The sequence below is a fragment of the Gastrolobium bilobum genome, unplaced genomic scaffold (assembly GCF_033153095.1).
Source record: "Gastrolobium bilobum isolate Gb01-03AN ecotype WA unplaced genomic scaffold, APGP_CSIRO_Gbil_v1 utg29533, whole genome shotgun sequence".
Lineage (NCBI taxonomy): Eukaryota > Viridiplantae > Streptophyta > Magnoliopsida > Fabales > Fabaceae > Gastrolobium > Gastrolobium bilobum.
In genome coordinates this window covers 16,659-42,380 of record NW_026898611.1, presented here as the reverse complement: position 1 = coordinate 42,380, position 25,722 = coordinate 16,659, and the positions used below count along the sequence as shown (strand labels likewise).

The following is a 25,722-nucleotide window of genomic DNA, read 5'->3' as shown; positions in this document are numbered from 1 at the left end:
ATATCATTTAAATATCCTATACTATTTCAAGTCCCCAAAAAATAATTTTTCTGAATTGCAGGCCTATAAAAAAAATATCATTTAAATATCCTATATTAAGAAAAAAAAAATCATTTATCCTAATATTTCAAGTGATAAATGATATTTAAATTATTTATTTTTTTCTCTTAGTATAGGATTAAACAATAGGTTAATTGATATGAATTATTTTTCTTAAAGGAATTAGTTTAGTTAAAGTATAGGATACTTAATATTATATTTTTAATTTCAAATTATAACTATAAATGAATTTTATATTGCATTAAAAAATTTGTGTTGTATATATTTAATTTAATTATAATTATTTTTGGGGACTTGAAATATTAGGATAAATGATATTTAAATTTTCTCTTAGTATAGGATATTTAAATGATATATTTTTTATAGGCCTGCCAATTCAGAAAAATTATTTTTGGGGACTTGAAATAGTATAGGATATTTAAATGATATATTTCAATAATTATTTTTTATATATATTTAAATGAAAATTATCCATAGGCCTTTCAATTCAGAAAAAATAGTCTATAGTCGCTGCAGAACACGGCTACTTTGGCCAAATGAGTAAGATAGCTACTTTGGTGTCCTTAGTCGCTGGAACATTTGCTACTATGGCCCTGTCATTGACACGTGGGCAATCAACATCAACCAGGCCTGCAAGGCTTTTCTAGTCACGGGAGAAGCGACACGTGTTCTGTCCATAGTAGCTCAGAACCTCAGCGACTATGTTGCTGTGTCAGTTTGGAAAAAAGTTTGCACTTAGTGGCATTCAGGTATATTATTCTGAAAAAGGGGGCAGTATGGTCAATGTCCCGGACATTCACCTCGCTATCTTAAAACCCAGTTCGGATTGACTTGAGTTTCGGTAATCCAGTGTCTTTATTAGTTCAAATTGAGCATTAGATTGGTCATTTAGTCGAATTGGTATAAATCCGATAAATCAGTTATGACCCGTGGTTCAACCAGTACCAAAACTAGAGGTGGAAAAGCGGGCTGCCCTCCCCGGCCTGCCAAAAAGCGGGTTGGCCCGCCCCGCCCCTTCTTTGAAGATGGGTTAGATATCCGAGCATGCCCCGTCCCGTTTGGGCGGGAGGGGCGGGCTGCCCGCCAAGCCCGTGACATTTTACACTAAAAATTTTAAAAAAAAAATCAGCCCGGGCGGGCTGGCGAGCTTGGCGGGGCGGGCTTGGCGAGCAGCGGGTTTGAGAAACTCAGCCTGCCCCGCCCTGTTTGGCGGGCCGGCGGGCTCGACCCATTTTGCCAGCTCTAACCAAAACTGAGTTCAACCAGTTTTATGTTAAATTATGTAATATATATATATATATATTTTCCAAGCAATAAATTTCGAACTTGAATCCTCTTATTTGAGGATCAAAAGACTTACTAGTGGACCACTTTTATTTGTTGGACATGATGTTCATAATTTAATATTTATTATATATTATTTTGAAATTCGGTTGAATCTGATGACCCAGTACCTAGACCGAGTTATGTCAGTACCGAGTTTTAAGACACTGATTCACCCACTCAAAAGCAAATTATATTAGATTTTATTCAATTAAAGACGAGGGAGGTTATATTTACTATTTTTTCTTACTATTTCTTACTACTAATCTTGTTATCGTTGGATCAAAATCAAATCAACAATTTCCACTTGATATTACTTTTTAACCATTTGATCAAGCGATAATAAAGTTGGTAGTAAAAAAAATGGTAGTAAGTGTAACTTATCCCGTTAAATATATTATAAAATTTAGAATAAATACCATTTTTGGTCCTCGGCAAATTTCACGAAGCCCGCTTTAATCCCTAGAAAATAAAAAGGCCCATCGTGGTCCCAAATAAATTCAAAATGGACCCATTTAGTTGAAATCGAGGTCCCTCACAAATTCAAAAAAGACCCTTATTAGTCCTCAAAAGGACTAAAATGGGTCCATTTTGAATTTTTTTAGGGATCACGATGGGCCTTTTTATTTGCTAGGGACTAAAGCGGGCTTCGTGAAATTTGCTGAGGAGCAAAAAAGGTATTTACTCTAAAATTTATATATATATATATATATATATATATATATATATATATATATATGGATTTAGCGGATGTAAAGTGACTGCACCTAAGGATTAGTGCAATCATATAAAACTACGTCGTTTTATAATATAAAAGCATTAAATATGGGGAATAATAACCATACAAAGGTGGAAATAAATATAAAACATTAAATATTGGGAATCATAACCATATAAAGTTGAAAATAAATATAATATTTTTATTTTTTACAATTAATTTTAAATGCGAACTTCCTTTATCCCATCCAAAACGACGTAATTTTTAGGTGACTGCACCAATGCTTATATACAGTCACATTACAAATCATTTTGCCTATATATATATATATATATATATATATATAGTATACCATTATAAGAATACCGTTAATCTCCATTAATCAAACCATAATAATTGATTGAGTTAGTCTCATTAATTAATTATAAATTAAATTAAATTTTTAATCAATTATAACCGTTAAATATAAAAAATCAATGATTAAGATTGCGTATTATATATATATTAAGATTGCGTATTATATATATATATATATATGTGTGTGTGTGTGTGTGTGTGATCTGATCCTAACAGATGAGAGATTGAGGCCCAATCCAATAAAAGCCCAGAAGACCCAATGAACCTTGCGCGTTTGGTACGTGGCATTTTTTCTGATTCCCGGGAAACTGAATTTTTTAAAATTTTTAATTTTCAGATATTATCATAAACTGAATGTAAAAATCATATTTTTAAAAATCGAGATTCCCAGACAAAAAAAAAAAAAAATTCTCCTGTACCAAACGCCCCCAACCATGAAGTAATCCCATCCGCATCTAAAACGTGGGCATCTCGCCTGCTTGGCCTTGGCAAACAAGTCAAAAGTGACTTAGCGATTAAAACTACATCATAGTGAGATCACGCATCAGCTTGCCACCAGACCTATTGGAACTAGCCCAACTCTAGGCTTTTTGACCAAGGAATAGCCTATGAAAGATCATCATTCTCCATCAATGAAAAGAAACACCGCCCTATGAAAGACGGCATGAAGCAAGACATTCTACTATATAAATACCCAAGCATTCAGTCTGGATAAGATATTTCTCTTTGAATACTTGAACCATATTGAATTTTTAATTGACTCGAGTATCGGAGTGCCTTGAGGGTACCTCCACCAGTCTCCTCCAAACTGCCTAGACGTCAATCTCGCTACTTTCCCATCTTGCCAAGCAGCATAGCATCTCGTAAAACTATACTCACCTTCCTTCTCTTCATCAACATCCTCCATCCTCAACCGTGTGTGATTAGGCTCAGCCCAATATTTATTGGATTGATAAATAAATAAATAAATAAATAAATAATATATATATATATATACTATTTTTAAATTAGAAATATCAAATACTTAAAAAATTAACGAAAATTCAAATTCTATGCTCATGAAGTACAAGTCTACAACAAATGCAACCGCAATAAATGTTATTGCTTTTCTTATTATGAATTCGTCCACTCTCCCCATTGATTAACGTATATTTTTATAATAAAGTAATATTTTTTTAAAAAAAATTAAAAATTATACTTTGATTATAATTTTAAAAAAATTGAAAGATTAAAAAAAAAACTTTGATTTTAGTGATAAGAAATTTGTTCTCCTTAATTAAAGATTTCGACCATTCTAATATGAATACAATTGTGCTCAAATCAAATTAAATCGAATAATTAATGAATTGGTGGAAAAATTTAAAAAAAAAAACAAAAATCAAAGGCTAAAAAATAATTGTCATATAATAAAAATATCAACTTTAGAAAATTAATATGTAATAATTTGAAAGAACATTTTCAAATACATAGATATAGAATATAGTCTGAGAGATATAAATAAGAAAATAAATTATGCTGAGCTTGGCTGATTAAGGCAGGTGCTAAGGACAAAGTTTCCATAATTGCTTTGGAAATGTCACTACCGTTATGCTTTATTTTGGGGTGATTAGGACACAATGTAAATAACTTCAACATGTTCTCTACCTTTAAAAGTGTAGTAGTGTCTGGTATATCAGTATATATATATATATGCCATGTATATATGAAGCATAACTCAATCAGAAAAAGTTAAAGAAAAAGCATAGAGATGAGTTATTATCTTGCACTGTTTCTGATTCTCCTTCTTTCAATCTCATCATGTTCAGCTTCTACTTTAGTTGAGAAGAGTTTCAAGGAGTGCATGTTAACAAAAGTTAGTGGCTGTTCTGAATCCATTGAAAAAATAGTCCTAAGTTCATCCTCCTCACTATATCCACAAGTGTTGGATTCATCCCAACAAAATCCTAGATGGCTTAATTCCTCAAGAAAGCCTCTTCTCATTGTAACACCTTTGCATGAATCTGAAATTCAAGGAGCCATTCTATGTAGCAATGAGCTTGGTTTGCAGCTCAGAATCAGAAGTGGTGGCCATGATTATGAAGGGCTATCTTATCGTTCTAAGGTGCCCTTTATCATTGTTGACCTTGTAAACATTAGTTCAATTGAAATTGATCTTGCTGAAGAAACAGCTTGGGTTCAAGCTGGGGTAACACTAGGTGAACTTTACTATAAAATTTCCAAAACAAGTCCAATCCATGGATTCAATGCAGGAATCTGTCCAAGTGTAGGATTGGGTGGACACATAAGTGGAGGAGGGTTTGGTACCATGGTGAGGAAGCATGGCCTAGCAGCAGACAAAGTTGTTGATGCTTACCTAATAGATGTAAATGGTAAGATTCTTGATAGAAAATCAATGGGAGAAGATGTTTTTTGGGCCATTAGAGGAGGTGGTGCTACTAGTTTTGGAGTCATTCTTGCATGGAAGATTAGGTTGGTTAGAGTTCCACCTATTGTTACTGGATTCACCAAGCAGATAACAGTGGAGGAAGGAGCCACCAAGATCATTCATAGGTGGCAATACATAGCACATAAATTGCATGAAGATCTTTTCATTAGAGTACTTGCTCAAAATAATGGTGACAATTTGACAACACTTGAAGCATCCTTTGTTTCTCTCTTCCTTGGTGGAAAAGACAAGTTAATCCCAATAATGAATGAGAGCTTCCCAGAATTGGGATTGGAGGATAAAGATTGCATTGAAATGAGTTGGATTCAATCTGCTCTTTATTTTGCTGGATACAACAAATCGGACCCTCCAGAACTCTTGCTCAACAGAACTACCACATACAAAAGCTCTTTCAAGGCCAAGTCTGATTTTGTAAAGGAGCCTATACCAGAAGTTGCTCTAGATGGGGTTTGGAAAATGATTCAAGAAGAAGATACTAATGCAATAGTGATAATGGAACCCTTTGGTGGTAGAATGAATAAAATTTCAGAATCTGAAATCCCTTTTCCCCACAGAAAGGGAAACTTGTTTAACATACAATACTTGGTCAAGTGGGAAGTGAATAGCATTGAAGCAACCAATAGGCATCTTCACTGGATGAAAATGCTTTATAGATACATGACTCCATATGTTTCAAAATCTCCAAGAGCTGCTTATTGCAACTATAGGGATCTTGATTTAGGTAGCAACAAGCATGACAACACAAGCTACTCAAAAGCAAGTGTTTGGGGCAAGAAGTACTATAAGGGAAACTTCAGGAGATTGGCACAAATTAAGACAAAGTTTGATCCCCAAAACTTTTTCAGGAATGAACAGAGTATTCCTCTCCTGAATTCCCTTCCTTCTTCACATAGGGTAAGCCATATTTAGGAGCAACTAGAACATTTGTGTGGTACTTCAATATGGTTGTTATATGTGGTTAGGCAATTTAGCATCTATTATGTTAGTCTTCTGCTTTATGTGTTTGTAATAAACCCAACCCTGAATATGATGTATTTTCATAAAGGTTGTGGACTCAACATGAAGTTACAAGATTCTATAAAAATGTACCCTTTAAATTGCCAATTGTGTTGCTGTAATTACCCTTCTTAAGACTGTCTTTTAATTTCATGTTATAATTTTTGAAGCATTTATTCAAGGAGATAAGACATTATACTTATATTTTATTTATTTTTCTCCAATACCGTTTTGACCACAATCTCTACCAACAATGGAGGATAGAAAATGAGTGAGAATTTATTGAGATTGTGATCTAACGATATAGAAAAAAAAAGATAAAATAAATATAAAAAAAAAAAGGTAGGCATAATATTCTATTCTTTATTTAAGATATATATTGCTAAAAAATAAATTTGACCTACGTTTTTTGAATGATATTTTAATGTTAACAAGCAAAAGTCATGACAGAGCTTATTATAAAAATATCACATATAACAAGAAGTTTTCAGGAACCCCACTTTTGAAAATCATGAAACTAACTTAGTAAAATCAAGAATTTGATTTAATAATAAATGTATTTTATTTGGTGTGCCAACTGGCAAGGGTGTTGAAAGGCTACCAACATTGTTGGATCCTCGTGTACGACAACGAATACATCTTCAAAAATCAAAATCGCATGCCAATTCGTTGCTTAATTTATTCATCATACCTGTTCTTCATTTCTTAGTAGAGTTTGAGAAGGGTGTTTAATTTATTTCCTTCGTGTAAAGTGTGATGTGTCCAGCAAATTTGCTGTGTCACACATATTAAAATTCTAATATTAAACGATTGATTCATTATCATTTTATCCCTTTTTAAAAATAATTTATCATTTCGCTTCCCTTTCCAAACTATACATTAATGTGTCTTTATTTGATTAAAATTTGACCGATACCAACACCAATTTAAATTATTTACTCAAGTAAATATCAGTTAAACTTTGGTTAAATAGAGATAAATTAAAATTAATATATAATTTGGGAAATGTGACAAAACTAGGGATGTAAATAAGCTAAGTGGGCTTACAGGGACCTACGACCTAGTTTATATTATGTTAGGCTTGTCCTATTATAAATAGTCAAATAGAATAGGTCTAAGCTTTTAAAAAAATCTATTTAAAAAGCAAATCATAGGTTTTTTTTGTATATGTCGGACCTATAAGTCTATAGGACGGTTTATATCATATTATTTATTTTAAATAAAATAAATAAAATTATTATTTTAATAATTTTGGATAATAAAGTAATATTATTTTAATTAATATTTTTAATTATTGAATGTTTAATAGGCTTAAACAGGCTAATAAGCTTAGCCAAAACTTTTATTTTTTAAATATAGACCAAACCAAACTTGTAATTTAAGACTATGCAGGTTAACATAACAGGTCAAGCCAAAACTAAGGCTTTTTATAAAGACTGACTTATTTAAGCTTAGCTTATTTACACCCCTAGACAAAATGATAAAAAAATTTAAAAGAAATGCAAAATGATCAATCAATCAACATTAAACATCTTACACCCAAATTCATCTTACATTTGCTTCCAAGGTGCTTGGATACTTAAAATGTTCATGTAGTAAATGCCTCCAACATTATTGTTAGCTTTCTATCGCTATCAAATAAAAGTTTAGGTGAAATAGGGAAATAAGAAGCTGAATTAGAAAATAAGAAAGCTTATGACAATGCTTCAGCATGTTTTTGTATATGGTTTAAGGATTTTATAATTATCATTCAACACGAGAATTGAAATTTTCCTATACACCCTTCGATCTTCGTGTTGACGTGGGTCCTACACATAATTTTTTCTAACATATGAGTCTCACATGTTTTTTATCTCTACAACATAAGATTTCAATTCTCATGTAGCTCGAGAATTATAAAACCCATGGTTTAATGACCCTAAGATATCTTGATTCTGAAGCAGCATAAGGTGAGTATCCTTACAAGCCCGGAAATGAGTGAAAGTAATGGTAATACGTGTAAAACTTATAATCAATCATAATGCATAGCTTCTCATGTGCTAAGACTACCATATAACTAATGAATTGTAGACTTATAATTAAGGGGTATAAATTGAATGAAACATCCTTGATTTTAGAGTAACTAAGATAAACTGAATTGTTACAATAAGTTTTGCAAAATCATTCATCACAATTTGCACCAGAATTGTCACAAAACTACCTATCATAGCTATCAGTTTTCCCAAGGGGAAATTTTCTGTAGAATGACAAAGAAAATCAACTATAACAAGAACCAAAGATGAAAAAACATATGAAATGACAGTCAAAGAATTCCATATAAAAGAGTCTATTGAGGAGTTGAATTATTGGATTTGTATTCCAACATTTCAGCCCTGTATCTTTCCTTATCTCTCAGCCCTTTCTCCTGATAAACCTGCATTAAATTCACAAAAAATTGCATGAGAAAGTCTTGGAGATAAATAACCCCAGAATATAATTTCAAACAAATAAGGGTAGTTTCATGTCTTTGTTCCATTTTTGGCAAGCAAATGCATTTTGATTCTATAGTTATCATACAAATTTTTCTTTTAACAAGTTAAATTTTATATTATGAAAAATGCGAAAAGCCATTATTACTACAACAAATTTAGCCCTTATTATAATTATAGCTTTCTTAATGCAATGTTAGCCCAGATAGATGAAGGGAAAAGAAGGAAAATGATCCATGTGACTAGAAAATAAACAAATAGCCTTTCCATTTCTTTCCCTTCATCTTCATTAGGAATGTCAGAGAACAATATTTGAAGTTACAAAAAGAAAAAGGAATCAGCAGTAAAACAAAAGCACAAACCCCTCATCAATGGTAAAAAGATTGCATGTATACCTGTCTTTCTGCTTCAGTGAGATTGCTCCACAGAAACCCAATCCTCTTACTAATTGCTCTCTCTTGCCCATAAAATGAGGGCTTTAGCCTGGCATAATTCTCAGCAAAGAAGAAATTGTAGCCACTCCTGTTTGACTTCGGCCGAGATGGATCGCGTAATGCCAATCTTGATCTCTTGCGATTCCGCGAACTAGACATGCCTTCAGCATAAGAACTCTGGGACACATTGTTAGGAACATGATACAGAATACCTTTCAGCTGTTCAGAACCCAGACTCACTGTAACTACATATCCACCATCAAATTTGCCATCAATTGTTCCCGGTACCACAGAACCATGCAGCTGCACCGGACTAGCTGCATATAAGAAAGAAAATCCTTATCACAGCTATACATGAAAAGTATATCCACTTGCCCACATTGATTAGATGAACATAAAGCTAAAAAGCAATGTCAAGTGAAAATTAAAGAAACAAATCATCTGAGAATGATAATTTGTTTCATTACTTAACAGTTTTAAAAGAACAGAAGCAGATATTTACTAACATTATTCACAAGGAAAAGGGGGAAAAAAATCTAAGATCATATTCTGTAGTTCTATTTTCATATCACATTAAAATATTTCATAGATAAGTGCTTGTTAGTATTATCTTCAGCTTGCTTATTGTTTCCAACAAAAGTTATAGCCTAAATCCTGAGGGATGTATGGTCAATAAGAACAAGGTATCGCTTTTCAGTCACGTAATCTGTTAGAATATTAGGATTATTAGGATTATTGTCAGTGAGCTTGGGCTTGTACTAGTACTATGATAAGAACCTTCTACTCAAATACAGAAATAACACAAAGAACAAGGACTTTGGCCTGAATAATCAGATTTTCATATATTCATCAAGAGATAAGTACAATCCGGAAACAGAGACAATTACAAAGAAAGGAGAAAATTACAATGAATTGGAAATGCACTAACAGAAAAGGAAATAACAGTAAAGGAGAATTCTAGAAGAATTCAAGAGCCCCTAGTCTCTCTCAAATCACCGTAAGGAGCCCAAGGTTCCAAATGTCCAAAGATGGTCCAACAATACTACTCCACTCCCATATAACCGTATCCTTTTGCTCACTAACACAATCCACACTTACTGTTTGTAACAGAAATGTGACTCACCCTTGTGCTGAGTCAGCAAGTAGCTGATCTCCTGAATCCTTGTCTACTATACACCCTTATATTAGAAAAGATCGTATCAATACTCTCCCTCATACAATCACCTTGTCCTTAAGGTGAGCGCAGATGACTACAATATTACCTATGGGATCCCATTGCTTGAATTGTAAAACCCCAAATTTGCAACCAACTAAATAGTTCATGCATGCAGCTATACAGCTCCTATCAGGATCCCATTGCTCATCTTCCATTTCCATTACCGACACAATAATTTTTTTTGTGTAATCTAGAACAGCACTATAAAACAAATCAGACAAATTAACATCACCAAGGCTAAGGAATGCCCCATTCTCTTCACTGCAAAAGCCTTTGGCGTCCAAGATGTTTGCAATGAATTGGACCTTCAGACCAATATCAATGCTCTCTCTTTGGGCCATAATGAGTTCTTGGTTGGTTTCATTCAATGCTAAATTTGCAATAGCGCCAACAACAATTGTATACATGGTCTCTTGTGAATTCTTAAGTTGTGTCCTTTGCTTCTTCAAATACGCGTCAACAGCCTTGTAAAGGTCATCATGAGCATAAAACTCAAGGAGAGCTCCTCTGTCTTGGTCAACTTCCTTTTCAAGGTTATCTTCAGAGCATACAACGATGTCGTTTGCTGAGACTGATAAGAACAACAAGTCAAAAGCGAATACTCCCAACGCTTTTCCCAACCTCCAAATCTGATACCTCTCTATCTTTTTATCCTACTTCCTTGGGGTTTGGATTCAGTTGTCTCCATCAACAAGTTCAAAAGCATCGTCTGGCATAACCAGGGGTATGGGCACGACTTCCATGCTCCATCTAAGTTCTAGATCAGTCCACCTCAACATTCCATAGCTACTCGAAACTTCTAGGGACACCTTTTGCTGGTTGGTTGAGCTGAATTCTGCTGCAAGCCACCACCACCTCAGCATTCGTCAAGCAGGTTTCGTCTTCTACCCTTGTGAAATTCAGTAGGAGCAAAATCGATAATTCTTTTCGCTGGTTGGCCGAGCTAAATGCGCATTCTACCACCTTGGTGCCAGACTTGTTTGATCTGAACATATTGCCCACCACCATGTAGCCATTCAAATTGTAGATGACAGGGTAGTCCTGGATTGTTGGACACCAACCCAGCATTTTGGGTCTAGTAAGTTTAGAATAAACTATGGGCTTGCAAGCCCATTCTTCACACCCAACAATAATTAGTTGCGATTGGAACCATTCAACTATTTGAGCCTGACCCAAGTTAACCCAATGACCTAATCCCCTTAATTCCATCTCCTTGTCTCTTGCGATGCTTTTGATGTGAGATTGAGGTATCACAACCCTCTCTGTCATCATCACAGCCCCCAAGATTCCAATGGCCGCCGTACAAGCACTTTGGTTCAACGGGTCTAGTGGTGGAGGCTCGTCTGGCTTCTTCGAAATCCTAAATTCCCCCTTCATCACAATCTCTTATTTTAACTCTTTCTGATCTCCTCTTCTTCAAACAATTGTGTTTTGCTTTGTATATCTGAAAAATCTCCAGTCGTAGGCACATCTTCCATAACTTCTTTTTTAATTTCATTTTCTTTCATGAACTCTATTCTATCATCTCTACACTGCCATAGGATTTCATGGGAGTAACTTCCAAGGTCATCCTGGAGATAACTTTAGGTGTTGTTGCTACCTTTCCTCCGACATTCCCCGTCACAAGTTGCTTTATATCCTCCTTTAACGCGAAGCTTCCTTCCATGTCCGCTTCTGAATTCAAAAGTCTCCTCTATTCATCTTCATCGCAAAGATATAAATCTAGGTCGTATTCTGGTTGAAATTCTTTAAGCATGGCCTTGGAGAAATCCCACCAACTCGCCTTCAGATTTGACCCCCTCCAGTAAAGGTACTAGATGCGATCATATCCCTTCAGTCCTTTCGCAGCTTCTGAAATTTTCTTAGCTTCAGGTGTTCCTTTCACCATGAAATATTGCTCCACCTGAATCTGCCATCCATAGGCTTCCACTCCATCAAACACTGGAATCATCTTGAAATCGGATACCAAAAGCTCCCGGATCGAGAGCTCTAATACCAATTGATAAGGACTTTCTACTCAAATACAAAGAACAAGGACTTTGGCCTGAATAATTAGATTTTCATATATTCATCAAGAGATAAGCACAATCCGGAAACAAAGATAATTACAAAGAAAGGAGAAAATTACAATGAACTGGAAATGCACTAACAGAAAAGGAAATAATAGTAAAGAATAATTCTAGAGGAATTCTAAAGCCCCTAGTCTCTCCCAAATCACCCTAAGGTGCCCAAGGTTCCAAATGCCCAAAGATGGTCCAACAATACTACCCCACTCCCATATAACCGTATCCTTTTGCTCACTAACACAATCCATGCTTACTGTTTGTAACAGAAATGTGATTCACCCATGTGCTGAGTCAGCACTAACAGACTTTGAGTAGCTGATCCCATGAATCCTTGTCTACTGTACACCCTCATATTAGAAAGGATTGTATCATACTACTAGTACCTGACTTAACTCCTAGTATAAATATGAACATTAGGTTAGGGTATTGTATAATATCTAATATTAAGCAAGGTGTCTATATGCATTGTAAAATTTGCAAGAAAATCTCCAAACCTAGCAGTGCTCACCAACCAGCAAATCGTAGCCTCATCCTAATTGACCTATGGGCACCCTATTTAGACCAAGTTTCAATAGTATGCCGGTGTCCATTTTAAGCTAAGATTTCCAGACTCAGATATTACAACTGTATATGGTTATGATTTCATTTGATTAAGGTTCATGTTTTCAAACATTGAACAATCAAGTTCAAATGGGGGTGAGCTTAAAGTAATGCACATGAAGCTAACCATCAAAAGTCCATAAATGAGAATCAAAGCTAAAATGAGTTTCTGAATGAACTATGCATACACGAATGGAAAGGACATGAATATAGTAATACTAAAGAAACAGAATAGAATATGGAGGATACTTTCTTTCTTGTAAATCCAATAGATAACAGAAAAGGATGTGGGAAAGAATGCCAGTTTGGAAGTATAGAGAAAAAAGGGCAAGTTTCCTTTGACACTTTGCAATATTTCCCCACATGAGCTGATCTCTTACAATTTTTAATGGTTTAAATGGAAGTTAATATATAAATAAATGAAAGTTTTCTCTTTTTCCCCTTCCATCCTCTCACAGATTAAAAAGAAAAAAAAAATCATAAGCAAGAGAGAATAAACAAAATGCTTTGTCCTCTTGACTTTTATTTTTTATCTCGTAAGTCATCTAAACAAGACATCCAATGGTTCTCTTTTCTCATCCAGCTCATTCCAATTTGTTCCACCCAACAATCCAATACTTGAATCTATCCAAGAAAGTAATATATTGTCAATATATATCTTCCAAAATCTTGAAGTTTAGAGAGTAAACTAGATATGATTGAAATTGTGGGTCAATAACAATCCACACATGGTCTCTATATATATAAATGTTGGTGTTAATTACAATAATTCTATCCCAGATACATATCATCCTAATTGATTCTACAGTATATACATGATATCACCTAAGATATTCTAACACCAACACTCAAGTTGGTGCCTATATATGATATGCACCAAGCTTATCACATATATGGTTGGCTTGGGAACCTCGGGGAGCTTTAGTGAAGATGTATGCACATTGATCATTGGAATGTAGGAACGCTGTTGCGATCTCCCCCAAACCGAATCTTCTCTTGAACAAAGTGGCAATCAATGTCAATGTGTAGTGCAGCCTGACTATCACATGAGTTTCATTGGTTGTAGTGCACAAATGTTCCATTCTTTGAACAACTACTTTAACCAAATAAGTTCACAACTCATAGTTCTCATTACTCGATACTCAGTTTTATATTATATTTTTATATTATATTTCTCTAACACACTTGATCTAGCAACCACATTATTTCTTGTTTTTCCATAAAACCAAGTTTCCTCCAAAAAGAACATAGTAACCAGAAGTAGAGCGTCTAAATGAAGGAAAATCTACCTAATCAGCATATGTATAATTACAAATTTCCATATGCCCCTAATCTTCATATATTAAGCCTCTCTATGGTGCTCCTTTGATGTATCGCACTATTCCCTAGCATCCTAATGAGAGTCTCACAGTGAGTCAAGAAATTGGTTTACAACGCTCACAAAAAAAGAAATATCTAGTCTTGTTATTGTGAAGTAATTTAGTTTCCCAACTAAACTTTGATAATGACCAAGATCTAACAACGACTTCCCCTGTCCTCGTAGAAGCTTCACTATGAGTCATGTCGAAGACTTGAACAATGGCACTAAAGCAGCCAAACTAATGCTCGAGATGACTGTTTCGAACCATATAGCAATTTGCGGAGTTTGCACACTAATGCAAGGAACACCAACCAAAATGCCACTGTTCACCAAGTTTTTTACCTAAATGTCACGCGAACAGTGTTATTTCCCAATATCCCACGTGGGCAAGTTCGCTGGGCACTATAGCGAACTCAGTTTGCTGACGTGTCACGTTTCTAGTGAATAACAAGTACCAAGTTAAAAAAAAAAAAGTACCAAGTTCGCTACATTGGGTAGCGAACTTGGTTGGAATATGTATTTCAACCAAGTTTGCTACCCCGTGTAGTGAACTTGGTGTCCACTAAAAATGTGACACGTCAGCAAACGAGTTCGCTACAGTGTCCAGCGAACTTGCCCACGTGGCATATTGAAAAATAACACTGTTCGCGTGGCATTTAGGTAAAAAACTTGGTGAACAGTGGCATTTTGATCACTGTTCCCTAATGAAAACCCGTCCCCCCACCCACCACAAAAGAAAAATGGATAGAGACCAACGAAGAATAGCAGCCAAGGCAAAGAAAATCGTAATAGATGCCTTTTTGGCAACCAGAGAGAATGTGTCATAGTAATCAAGGCCAAAGATTTAAGTATAACCTTTGGCGACCAAACAAGCCTTCAAGTGATCAACATAGCCATCGAAACCAACTTTAATAGTAAATACCCTTCAAATTTGACCCTTTAGCTAATAAAGGTAAACAACAAATTGCCAAGAGAAACAATGTAAGGAAAGTGTGTCAATTTAAGGTTTTGGTGGAACTTGTTTCGACAAGTGCGCTACTAGATGAAAGTCAATCAATTTTGTGAATATGTTTTCCATATTTGAGGTATTTGGGATGGCAGGGCCCATTTCCACATGCTGTAAGTTTGAGTCAATATGATACGATACGAAGGCTGAATGATAGGAATTGACATGCACCGGAACTAATCATGTATCAGAGCATGAATCTGAAACTTCTGCGATTCAGTGTCGTATCGTGAATCATATCGCAATGTGTGGTTCGAAATCCAACCCAAGATTTGCAATTTCAGATTTGAAAATTGAAACGACAATCCAATCTAATCTGATTTTCGATTCAAATTCAAAAATGAATCTAAAAGTCACTATTAATTAGGGAAACAAAGATTTGATTTGCGATTCAAATTCAAAAATGAATCTGAAAAGTCACTATTGATTGGGGGAAACAGAGACGTTGATTAGGGAAGCAGATATTCAAATTAATACAAATCTCTTCACCAAAATTTTAAAAAATTAATACAAATCTGGAAAACAGAGACCTGCGCAAGAAAACAGAGAGTCTCTTACAAAAAATTTCAAACTACTTTAACCAAAGACATGCGCAAGAAAAAATTTCTTAGAAAAACTCAGAGACATTCAGTTTCAAAAGTTCAGAAAACAAAGAACAACATACAAAACAGAGACGTTCAAACAAAGAACAATGACACTTTCATTTTTCATTATGTTTCTGAATCTTACGATTCAAGATACAAAAAAGCAGCGAAAGAAATACACAATACGTTTGCGATTCAACAACCTTGGTTTGAGTAGGTTAACGTCAAAATTGAAGCCATAGAGGGTTATTGGGTAAAGGGCGAAAAATTTAATGGGGCTACTTGATTTTTGACTAACAAAAACACACCTAAGAAGAAGAAAGTTTTTTTTTTAAAAAAAAAATATGAGGAATTATTTTAATGGCTCTCAGACCTGAATCATATTGTTTTGTTACACAAACAAAAGCAAACTACATTTAAAAAATAAATTTTCCATTTGGTCAGCTTATATATCATAAATGGTTTTTTCTTTTTTTTGGGAACAACATAAATGGTTTTACTTGAGTTGTGGTTCTTTGAAAATAAGACAAGCACAAGAAGGTCAGTTTCATAGAAGTAGGGTTGCGCCAAGTCAGCACTCCCAAATGAAATATGTCAGAGGAAGAAGACACAAACTCTACTTTCTAGAAGCTAGAGACACTGTTTTATGTGAAAACAAATATAGATATAAATGAATATATGAAGCATCAAAGCAGTAAACAGATCTAAATGCTTTGTTAACTTACCCTGAACAGGTAAATCATTCACAGCAGCACCTTCCCTAATGGTTGTGGAGCAATTGACAAGGCTCCTATTCAAAGGTTCTGGACATATAAAATTATTGATGGTCAAAGATGAAAAAATCACAACATAATTAGAGAGGGGAAAAAGAGAATCATCTTCCCATACCAGGTGTCAAGGAAGGAGGAACTTGCTTCCGAAAGTAGTACACTTGCTCAAAGTGATAAAGCAACGATAGATAGTATCTGCGCACCATAAATGATGCACTCGTTATGGTATCCCGGAACTTGAACATTAGAATCACTTCCTTCCATTTACGATCTGCAATCACCTGCATTAGTTTAAGAAAAGCTTAGGATGATGCATTTTAGAAAAGTTGTATGAACGAGAGAAATCAAGCTAACAAAAATTTCAAGATCACTAAGCACCAACATAGATAAATTGCAAACTTAAAATCTCTACAACCAGCCTCAGATCTTTACCTTAGCTCCTAACTCAGGTCAATTGAATCATATCATGAAAGAAAGAGGGGGGAAGAGAAAACAAACATGGTTTATTGCATAAGGGGACACTCATTTTTTTGGTTTCCCGCGGTGTCCCCACCCATTTGGATGAGACTAATCCCTTTCGTGGCATAGATCGTAAAGGTTTTTACCACTGGCTCGAAGGTGCTCCGCCTAGGAATCGAACCAACGACCTTTCAGCCACAACAATTCGCTCCTTGGGCACAGCCTGCTTACCAACTGTGCCACCTATTGGGGTTCACTGATTTTTAACAACTAATAAAAGTAAAAAAAAATTCAATGCGTACCTTTTCAAGACCACCACGAGATGTTACTTCTATGAAAAGACGATAAAGATCTAGTGGTTTTCCTCCTATAGTAGGAACCCTACATAAATAAAAAGAGAAAAGTAATGCCAATTTTAGTTCTATCAATTTTTTGATTATCTATACTTCATACCAAACTCCATATACACCTAAAAGAAAATAGATAAGAGAAAAGAATAGGTATAGAATAAAATCAATCGAAAGGAAGGTAAACTTCTTAAAGCAAACTAATCTTTAAAAGTAAATCTTAGACAAAATCAACCACAATTTGTCCAATAGCCTTAGTTAAAATGGTACTAAGTCCTTTGGCAACTTATTGATCCGGGTTCGATTCCTAGCCAAATCAATTTCCCTGTAGTTTAGCCTATAATCCCTCCCCACACCTTGTCATAAACCTCCTTTATAACCTAAAATAATTAAATCAACCGTGTTTTCATTTTACAAAGTTGCATGGAAACGTTTAATCTTTACAAAGGTCAAACTAGATCAAAATACTCACTTAATTAACAAACTGCTTATCACAAGAAAAAAAAAAGAAGGTAGAATCAAGACAATATTTACACGGAAATAAATAAGGACACAGATGAACCTTTCATGTTACAATTCAGCATTTTAAAATTATCTTTGCAGTATTCAGAATGTATCCGAGATTGGTTCCTATCAACTTAATTTTCCTGGATTAACATCATGACCCTCCATTTTTCTCACCATTCATTGTAATCTCTGAAAATCTTCTAAATATAATATTTATCTAAATATAATATTTATCTCCATCCAAAGAGCTACTGCAATACCCTTCTTCCCTAATTTGTTCACAGATAATAAGAATAAGAAGAACTTCAATATTAAGCACCTAAATCATCATAACTGGGCATGTGGGAAAACACCAAAAGCACAGAAATTTACATCTTATATGAACAAAATTAACCAAACCCCACAAAAACAAAAACAACAATTAACACTAAAAAGAAGGCAACTGAAGAAAAATAAAATAAAATTAGATCAATGAACAAGTTATGGTGGAAAAAGGGTATTTTTTAATTTAATAAAAAAAAAATGCACTTACTTAAATTTGGTGCCATATGAATTGTGAAAAGATTGAAGCTTTTCCCAGAAGAGGTTTGCATCACGAGTAAGGTCTTGGTAGAGAGCCGTTGGAGGAGGATAAGGGCTGTCTGTGACTGTGACTGTGACTAAGGATCTTCCATTTTCATTTTCATTTTCATTTGTTCTCTCACTGTGATTCTGATTCTGAAAACTCTGAAGCTCTTTCTGTTTGATATTTGTCATTTTTATTTCTTTCCTATTCCAAATCTATGCTATGCATTCTCTCACTGTGATTCGCTTTTAGATTATTCTTAAACCATAGGTTACAACAAAACAATCTTTATATACCGCATTCATATATTTATTCTATTTTAATATGATATCAATTAAATATATTCTAATCTCTATAACCAAAGAAGTATAATATATATGATATAAATAATATATAATATGCACGAATATGCATTTAATTGGCCTTGCAAGGTAACACCCTTGATTTATTCTTTCCTATCATAAATCGCACCGCTTTTTAATTTGTGTTTTACTTTTTTTCTTATTTGTTATACAAACTTTTTTTTTTTTTTGATAACATGTTATACAAACTTTATGATATATATTTATGGGTTTGATGTTTGTCATTTTAAATGACATAAGTTATATCATAGACACAAGAAATGAAGATCATGAAGGGAGAAAGTGGATGGTTATTTTGTAATTTAAATTTAAAAATATATATATTATTTTGTATCTATCTCTCTCTTAAAATGACATAATTTTATGTCATTTAAAATGACAAATACTTTTCTCTATATTTATCTATTATAAATTGAATTAGAGTATATTTTATTGAAAATATTTTAATTTTTTAGTCTATTCTTTTTTTTAAAATAATACATGTTATTTTAAAAAAAATTAAGTTTAAATTCTTTAGAATTGATTAGGCATATCTTTCTTAAAATTTTAAATATTTTTTCTTATAATCTATACTTTTAAGATTTTATTTTAATTAATTGTGCAAATATCATTTTACTTGAATTCAAAAATGCATGTTCATTGCACGAAATAGTTGTTAAATTATTTGAAAAAAAAAAAAGCTCAAAGGTGAGATTTATTAATAGGTTGGTTTTTTTTAAAGTTATTGTAGACAATTTTGTCTAATATTTACCAAAAACAACTTCGTTTTGGAGCGATAATTATTGTGTATTTATAATTTTAATTTATTTTAGGAGTATAATAATATTTATTATTCTAATTTTTTAATTTTTAAATCTCAAAACGATGTCATTTCGTTGAACATTAGATAAAATTGTTTAAAGTAATAATAGATATATTTTTTTCTTTATTAATATATAAAGGGGAAAAGGTGTGCCATTTGAAATGACACACCTTGTGTAATCTCACTCTCACAAAAAGATCGAACCCATATATTTAAAAAATTTCTCACTCACTCTCTTCCTATGATTTGTCTATTTTTCTCACTTAAAATGACACAACTTTGTATCCTTCAAAATGATACATATTTTTTCCATATATAAATATATATAGATTACCAAAAAATATATAAATATATATACGCGTGTCGGGTTTATCACCGAAATTCATTTGAATAATTAAAAAAAAAAAACAAAATACAGACATACACAACTGAATTTAGACATTTTTCATACAAAAAATCTGAATAAATATCAATTAAGGACACTAATTAGGGTGTCTTCCCTTTATTTTCTATAATTAATAAATAAAGACATTTAAATTTTTTTTTCAAAATTAATGCATTTGACAAGAATTGTTCACCAAATGGATGCTGAATTAAATGATTTAATACTAAATGCATTTAATATTTATACTAAATGATGAATGCTACACTTATTGATAAAAATATATTATATTAAAAAATTCTATAAATTAAAGAAAAAAATACTAATTGAACCCAACTTGGAAAAAATTGATATTATCTAATTAAAAATTATGAATAAAGAATACAATATTTTTAGCAAAAAAAATTAAATAAAAAACTTAATAATTGGAAAATCAATTAAAGCTAATATATAATAATATAATAATGATAATATGATCAAAAAATAAATACCTCCATTAACGAGAATTGATTTGATTAATTACAAAATATTTATACTTTAATTTGGAGAAAATCATGAATTAACCCTTCCCAATTACGAAATTAAATAAATAATAAAAGTATAATATAATAAAAAACAATTTAGGATATACTTTTATTTTTCCATTTATATATGATAATGCTACATGAATCTTTTGATTCCGGTACAAGATTAAAAAGTCTTACTCTCCATCTTTGTTGTTGATATTCATCTATTTAACGATTATAGTTAATGAGTTATACCAATTAATTATCTATTTATTTCATATAAAATATAACCATTAAATAATAGGAAATCAAAAACTGAGATAGAAAGTGTTCTGTCTAAAAGACAGAGATGTCCAGCCGTTGGCTAGTATATTTTATGTAGGATTTAAGTGCCCTCTCTCATGTATCTATGAATGAGATACCCTTGAGGGTAGGCTGATCACTGTGCACAATAACAATCGAGATAGTCAAGGTGTGAGGTGTGTGCACAGTGACAAACTAAGAGAGAGGATTTTGAGAGTGTGTGTACCTTATTAGTGTAACCCCTTATTTATAGATGGGTTACCTGAAGGAGTGTACTTCTGGGCCTTTTAGGAATATTGGGGGCCCAAGTCCAACTGTTTAGCTGTCTGGATAGGATCGTCATCAATAAGAGATTCCCTTCCTTTTGTGATGTCCTTTATTGGTCCTTCTAGAATATGGGCATTTGTCAGGTCCATAACAGTTGCCCCCCAGCCCGGTAGTTTGGTTGTCCATGCTGTCGGGATGTAATAGCAGTAATCTCTTCATTTTATTCCGAAAGTCTGATTTCTTATCAAAACTCGGATGTGTTGCTTTCTTAGCAATAATTTTGATTTCTTCGCAAGAACATGAGAATCTAAGGGCGTCCCCCTATCTTCCAAGATTATTTACCTTGGCTAGAACTCACGTTCTTACTATTTTTGCAAGACGGGTTCAAATACCTCAGTTTTGACCGGGCTAGAACTCGCAACCTTACCCATAGGCAAGAGGGTTCAAATACCTCGACGTTGTAGGCCGGGCTAGAACTCGCAACCTTACCCGTAGGCAAGAGGGTTCAAATACCTCGACGTTGTTGGCCGGGCTAGAACTCGCAACCTTACCCGTAGGCAAGAGGGTTCAAATACCTCGACCTTTGGATATTCAACTCAGCTTCTTGCCAGAGTTTCATTTATCCCAGATTTTTATCCTGGGTCTTTATCGCGAGTTGGGGTGTTGTTATGGACCAGAATGAGGCCCATGATCAGCACAGGCCCACAAGTAAGCATTATAAATAGGAGCTAAAAGCTACAGGTATGATCTAATCTCTTTTTACCTATTTACACAGCCTAGATAGTACACACACATTACCTCTCCCAAGGCTAAGGCCATCAGATAGTGTGTGATTTGTTGTCCCCAAGATATCTAACTCATAGGTATCTAAAGAAGGCACCTGAATCATAGATCAATCATCCAATCCTGATTGGACACATCTGCCTTAGGCAGAACATTGGCGCCGTCTGTGGGAAACTTTTTCCACGCCAAACGTTGTGAAAGTCAACAAAATCGATGGTGAGAACAACAAGGAGTGGTCTTCATCAACCTTCGACAAACCTCCAAGTTCCTCCTCCTGTTAGGGAAGATCCCGCGGAATCAAGGCAGCAGATGCCGCAGATCCCAGGTCTAGATGCGGTGCACGTTAGTGACGTGCATTCAGATTCAGCATCAACTCCCGCGGTCAACCCAGATGCCCCATACCTCCCAGGGTTGCAGCCAATTGAGGACCCAACTGCAGAAGTCCCGGATTCGCGGTGACAAGTTTAGCTATGGCAGCCGTACTTCGAAGGATGAAGGAATTGGAACAGCGTAATGAGCTGCAACGGCAAGCGGATACAAGACAGATCCGAGATTTGGAGGATCGGCTGTGGCGCGTAACAAATCCAGACCCCGAGCGGGCCATTGCGCAGGTGGTGACAGATCTGCAAATTGCAAACCCCCAGCAGGACACTCAGGAACGCACCAACCGTCCTGCAAGGGCTAATGCCGGACCCGGGTTCGCGACAACAGCCACGGCACCCTCTGGGCCACAGAAACGACGGATACAATCAGCAACCCCAGCATGTACCAGATCCACAGCGCCCGGCCGAGATCCACCGTCAGGGGCCCATCACCCGGGCTCCGGATGACGTAACCGGGGTATACTGAAGAAAGTACAACAGGGGGAAGTACAACGACAGTCCCTTCGCGGATGAGATTGTAGAAGCTCCATACCCGGAAAATCTGAATTTACCCGAGTTGATTAAATATGACGGAACACAGGATCCACAGGTGCATTTGGATGCCTTTGATACAGCTATGTACATCAAAGGGATAGAGGAACCCTTGATTACAAGGCTTTTTGCAACTACATTAACCGGTGCAGCCCAGGCGTGGTTCTCGTCATTACCAGCGGGATCCATCAGATCCTTTGACGAGTTTGGGGAGCGGTTCATGCTGAACTTCGCCACCAGTAAGAAGCAGCCGAAGTCAGAATTCGCGTTGGGGATAATTAAGCAACAACCAGGGGAGACACTACAAAAGTACCTGGATCGGTTCAAGTTAGCCGCGCTTCAAGTACCCGGATTACCAGAAAACGTTCATTTACATCTGGTGATAGCCTGATTGAACGGAACATCCCGGTTGGTTAAGTCAATATATAAGGATCCACCTCGGACCTTAGTTGAGTTCAACACTCGCTCCAAAAAATACCTGGAGCTCGAGCAGATGGAGTGGGAAAATGTGGACCAAAGGCAACAACCTGGTCAGGGAGACAAGCTCGGAGGCCGACGGATGAATGACCTTCGAGGAAAACGGCAGGATGATAGGCAGCAGGCCAGGGGAAGGTTTGATAAATATGCCCCCCTGAACTCTCCTCGGTCGCAAATATGGCGCGAGGTCGCGTCCACTGACATGAAGAAAGTCGAACGACCTCGGCCTCTACAGAACCCGGCTGGGTTAGATCGGACCCGGTATTGCGCATTTCACGATGGGCCGGGTTATACAACAGATGAGTGTTGGGACCTCAGAGATGCAATTGAGAAGTACATTAGAGAGGGAAAGTTGCGGCAGTATTTGATCCGTACGCAGGGATGGAGAAATAGGAAGAGGAGAGGGGGGCGGCTCGGAAGCCCACCCAAGGATAAGAAGTTTAAAGAGGAAGGACGAGGTAAGAATCCGGCTAAAGAAGATGACGAATTCCAGGAGCCGGAGTTCGAGTGCAACGCGATCAGTGCAGCTTTTGGTGGTGGTGGCGACACAATGAATGCCCGACATAAATATTTGCATGAGGTGTTTTCCATTCGAGATCGCCCCAAGTTTAAACAGGAAGAGAAACCAGAGCAGCCGTTGTTATACTTCACAAAGAAGGAGCTCGAGGATGTAGTACCAGGCCATGTTGATGGGTTGGTGATTACAGGAACACTGGTCAATTGCAGAGTTAGGAAGATTTTTCTGGACAATGAGAGTTGTGCCGATATAATTTTATGGCACGCATTTCAGAAGATGAATTTGGACGAAGAAGATTTGAAAACTTGCAACACGGCTTTAATTGCGTTTAATGGCTGCAACACTACTCCTAAGGGGTATATTGATCTCCAATTAACATTGGGGACGAAGGAGGCGTACAAATCCGAAAGGATAAGGTTCATTGTAGCCGACTTCCCATCCGAACACAATGTGATTTTGGGAAGACCTACAATTCATGAGTGGGACATGCTAGTCTCAACCAAGCATCAAAAGTTAAAGATGATTGGTAAGCAGGGTTCGGTGCTCACCATAGCTGGGGACCAGAAGGAGTCTCGAGATTGTTACTTCAGATCTGTACGTGTGGTGGACCGAGATCCCGAAGACGTAGCTATGATTAAGCAGAGTGGTTACCAATCTTTGAAGATGAGCTCAGTTAATATGGTGGAATTGGATATGAGGGATGAAACTCAGATGCCAAGGCCGGAACCTGACGGAGAGCTAGAAGAGGTAACCGTGGAGCACCAGGACAAACAACAAAGATAGGAAAGGGGTTGACGGATGAGGAAAAAACCCAGCTGGCTTCCTGTTTGAGGAGTTATAATGACGTCTTTGCTTGGAAATCTTCAGATATTCCAAGGGTGGATCCAGAATTTTGCTGTCACAGGTTATCTGTTTATCCCGGCTCAAAGCCAGTGGCACAGAAGAAGAGGAAGTTAAGCTCAGAGCGTCAACAGGTGCTAGAGGATCACGTGAAAGAACTACTAGAGGCTGGATTCATCAGGGAAATACAATACACAACCTGGTTGTCCAATGTAGTCATGGTGAAGAAGCCAAATGGAAAGTATAGGGTATGCACAGATTACACTGACTTAAATAAGGTGTGCCCTAAGGATGCGTACCCAATGCCCAACATCGACCAGTTGGTTGATAGTTCCTCCGGGTTCCGAATGCTATCCTTCATGGACGCTTATTCGGGATATAACCAAATTCCACTGCACCTTGAAGATCAGGAGAAAACTGCTTTCATCGCAGAAAAGGCAAATTATTGTTATAATGTGATGCCTTTTGGGCTGAAAAATTCGGGAGCCACATATCAACGAATGATGAACCAAGTATTCTCTGATCAACTGGGCAGGAACGTTGAGGTATACATTGATGACATGATAGTGAAGTCGGTTGATATGCCAGTACACGTTCGTGATTTAAAGCAGACCTTTGATAAGCTCAGGCAACATCGTATCAGGTTAAACCCGGCGAAGTGTGCCTTTGGGGTTTTCGCAGGGAAGTTCCTCGGCTTTATGCTCACGCATAGAGGGATAGAAGCGAATCCTGATAAGTGTGGGGCCGTTCTAAGTATGGCGGCGCCAACAAGTAAGAAGGAGATACAGCAGTTAACAGGAAGGTTGGCCTCCCTGACGCGGTTCCTACCCCGGTCGGCGAAGACAACCCTTCCCTTCTTTAAGCTGCTGAGGAAAGAAGCTCAGTACGGTTGGACCTCGGAATGTGAAGCTGCGTTCCAGGAGATCAAGAGGCAACTTTCTTCTCCTCCGGTGCTAGCAAAGCCAAGGAAGTCAGAAAATTTAATTTTGTACCTATCCGTTGGAGATGTGGCAGTGAGTTCGGTTTTGGTGCAGGAGAATGAAGAGGGCCAACAACCGATATACTTCGTGAGTCGGCTCTTGCAAGGAGCCGAGCTTTGATATCAACGGCTGGAGAAGGTGGCTTTTGTTCTTCTAATCTCGGCAAGGAGGCTCCGAGCATATTTTCAAGGACACAGGATCCTGGTGCGATCCGACCTTCCAATCTGACAAATACTCCATAAGCCGGATTTGGCGGGAAGGATGATGAGTTGGGCGGTGGAGTTATCAGAATTTGACATAACTTTTG

The 25,722-nt window shown here is 36.0% G+C and overlaps 3 protein-coding genes across 3 annotated transcripts; 2 read left to right on the top strand and 1 right to left on the bottom strand.

The window, feature by feature from the left end:
• Positions 1-4,205: 4,205 nt before the first annotated feature.
• On the top strand, positions 4,206-5,813 carry LOC133317614 (berberine bridge enzyme-like 22). Its single transcript, XM_061519472.1, has one exon. The coding sequence runs from the start codon at positions 4,206-4,208 to the stop codon at positions 5,811-5,813; it is 1,608 nt and encodes a 535-aa protein (XP_061375456.1).
• Positions 5,814-7,988: 2,175 nt separating this feature from the next.
• LOC133317616 (high mobility group B protein 10) lies at positions 7,989-18,513 on the bottom strand. Its single transcript, XM_061519473.1, has 6 exons — positions 18,250-18,513; positions 17,166-17,244; positions 16,523-16,685; positions 16,360-16,437; positions 8,764-9,119; positions 7,989-8,313 (listed from the first exon to the last, which is right to left on the bottom strand). Exons 1-6 carry the CDS (start codon positions 18,471-18,473, stop codon positions 8,227-8,229), a joined length of 987 nt encoding a protein of 328 aa, XP_061375457.1. The 5' UTR covers positions 18,474-18,513; the 3' UTR covers positions 7,989-8,226.
• Positions 18,514-23,094: 4,581 nt separating this feature from the next.
• On the top strand, positions 23,095-24,378 carry LOC133317613 (uncharacterized). Its single transcript, XM_061519471.1, has one exon. It carries the CDS (start codon positions 23,095-23,097, stop codon positions 24,376-24,378), a length of 1,284 nt encoding a protein of 427 aa, XP_061375455.1.
• The last annotated feature ends 1,344 nt before the right edge of the window (positions 24,379-25,722 follow it).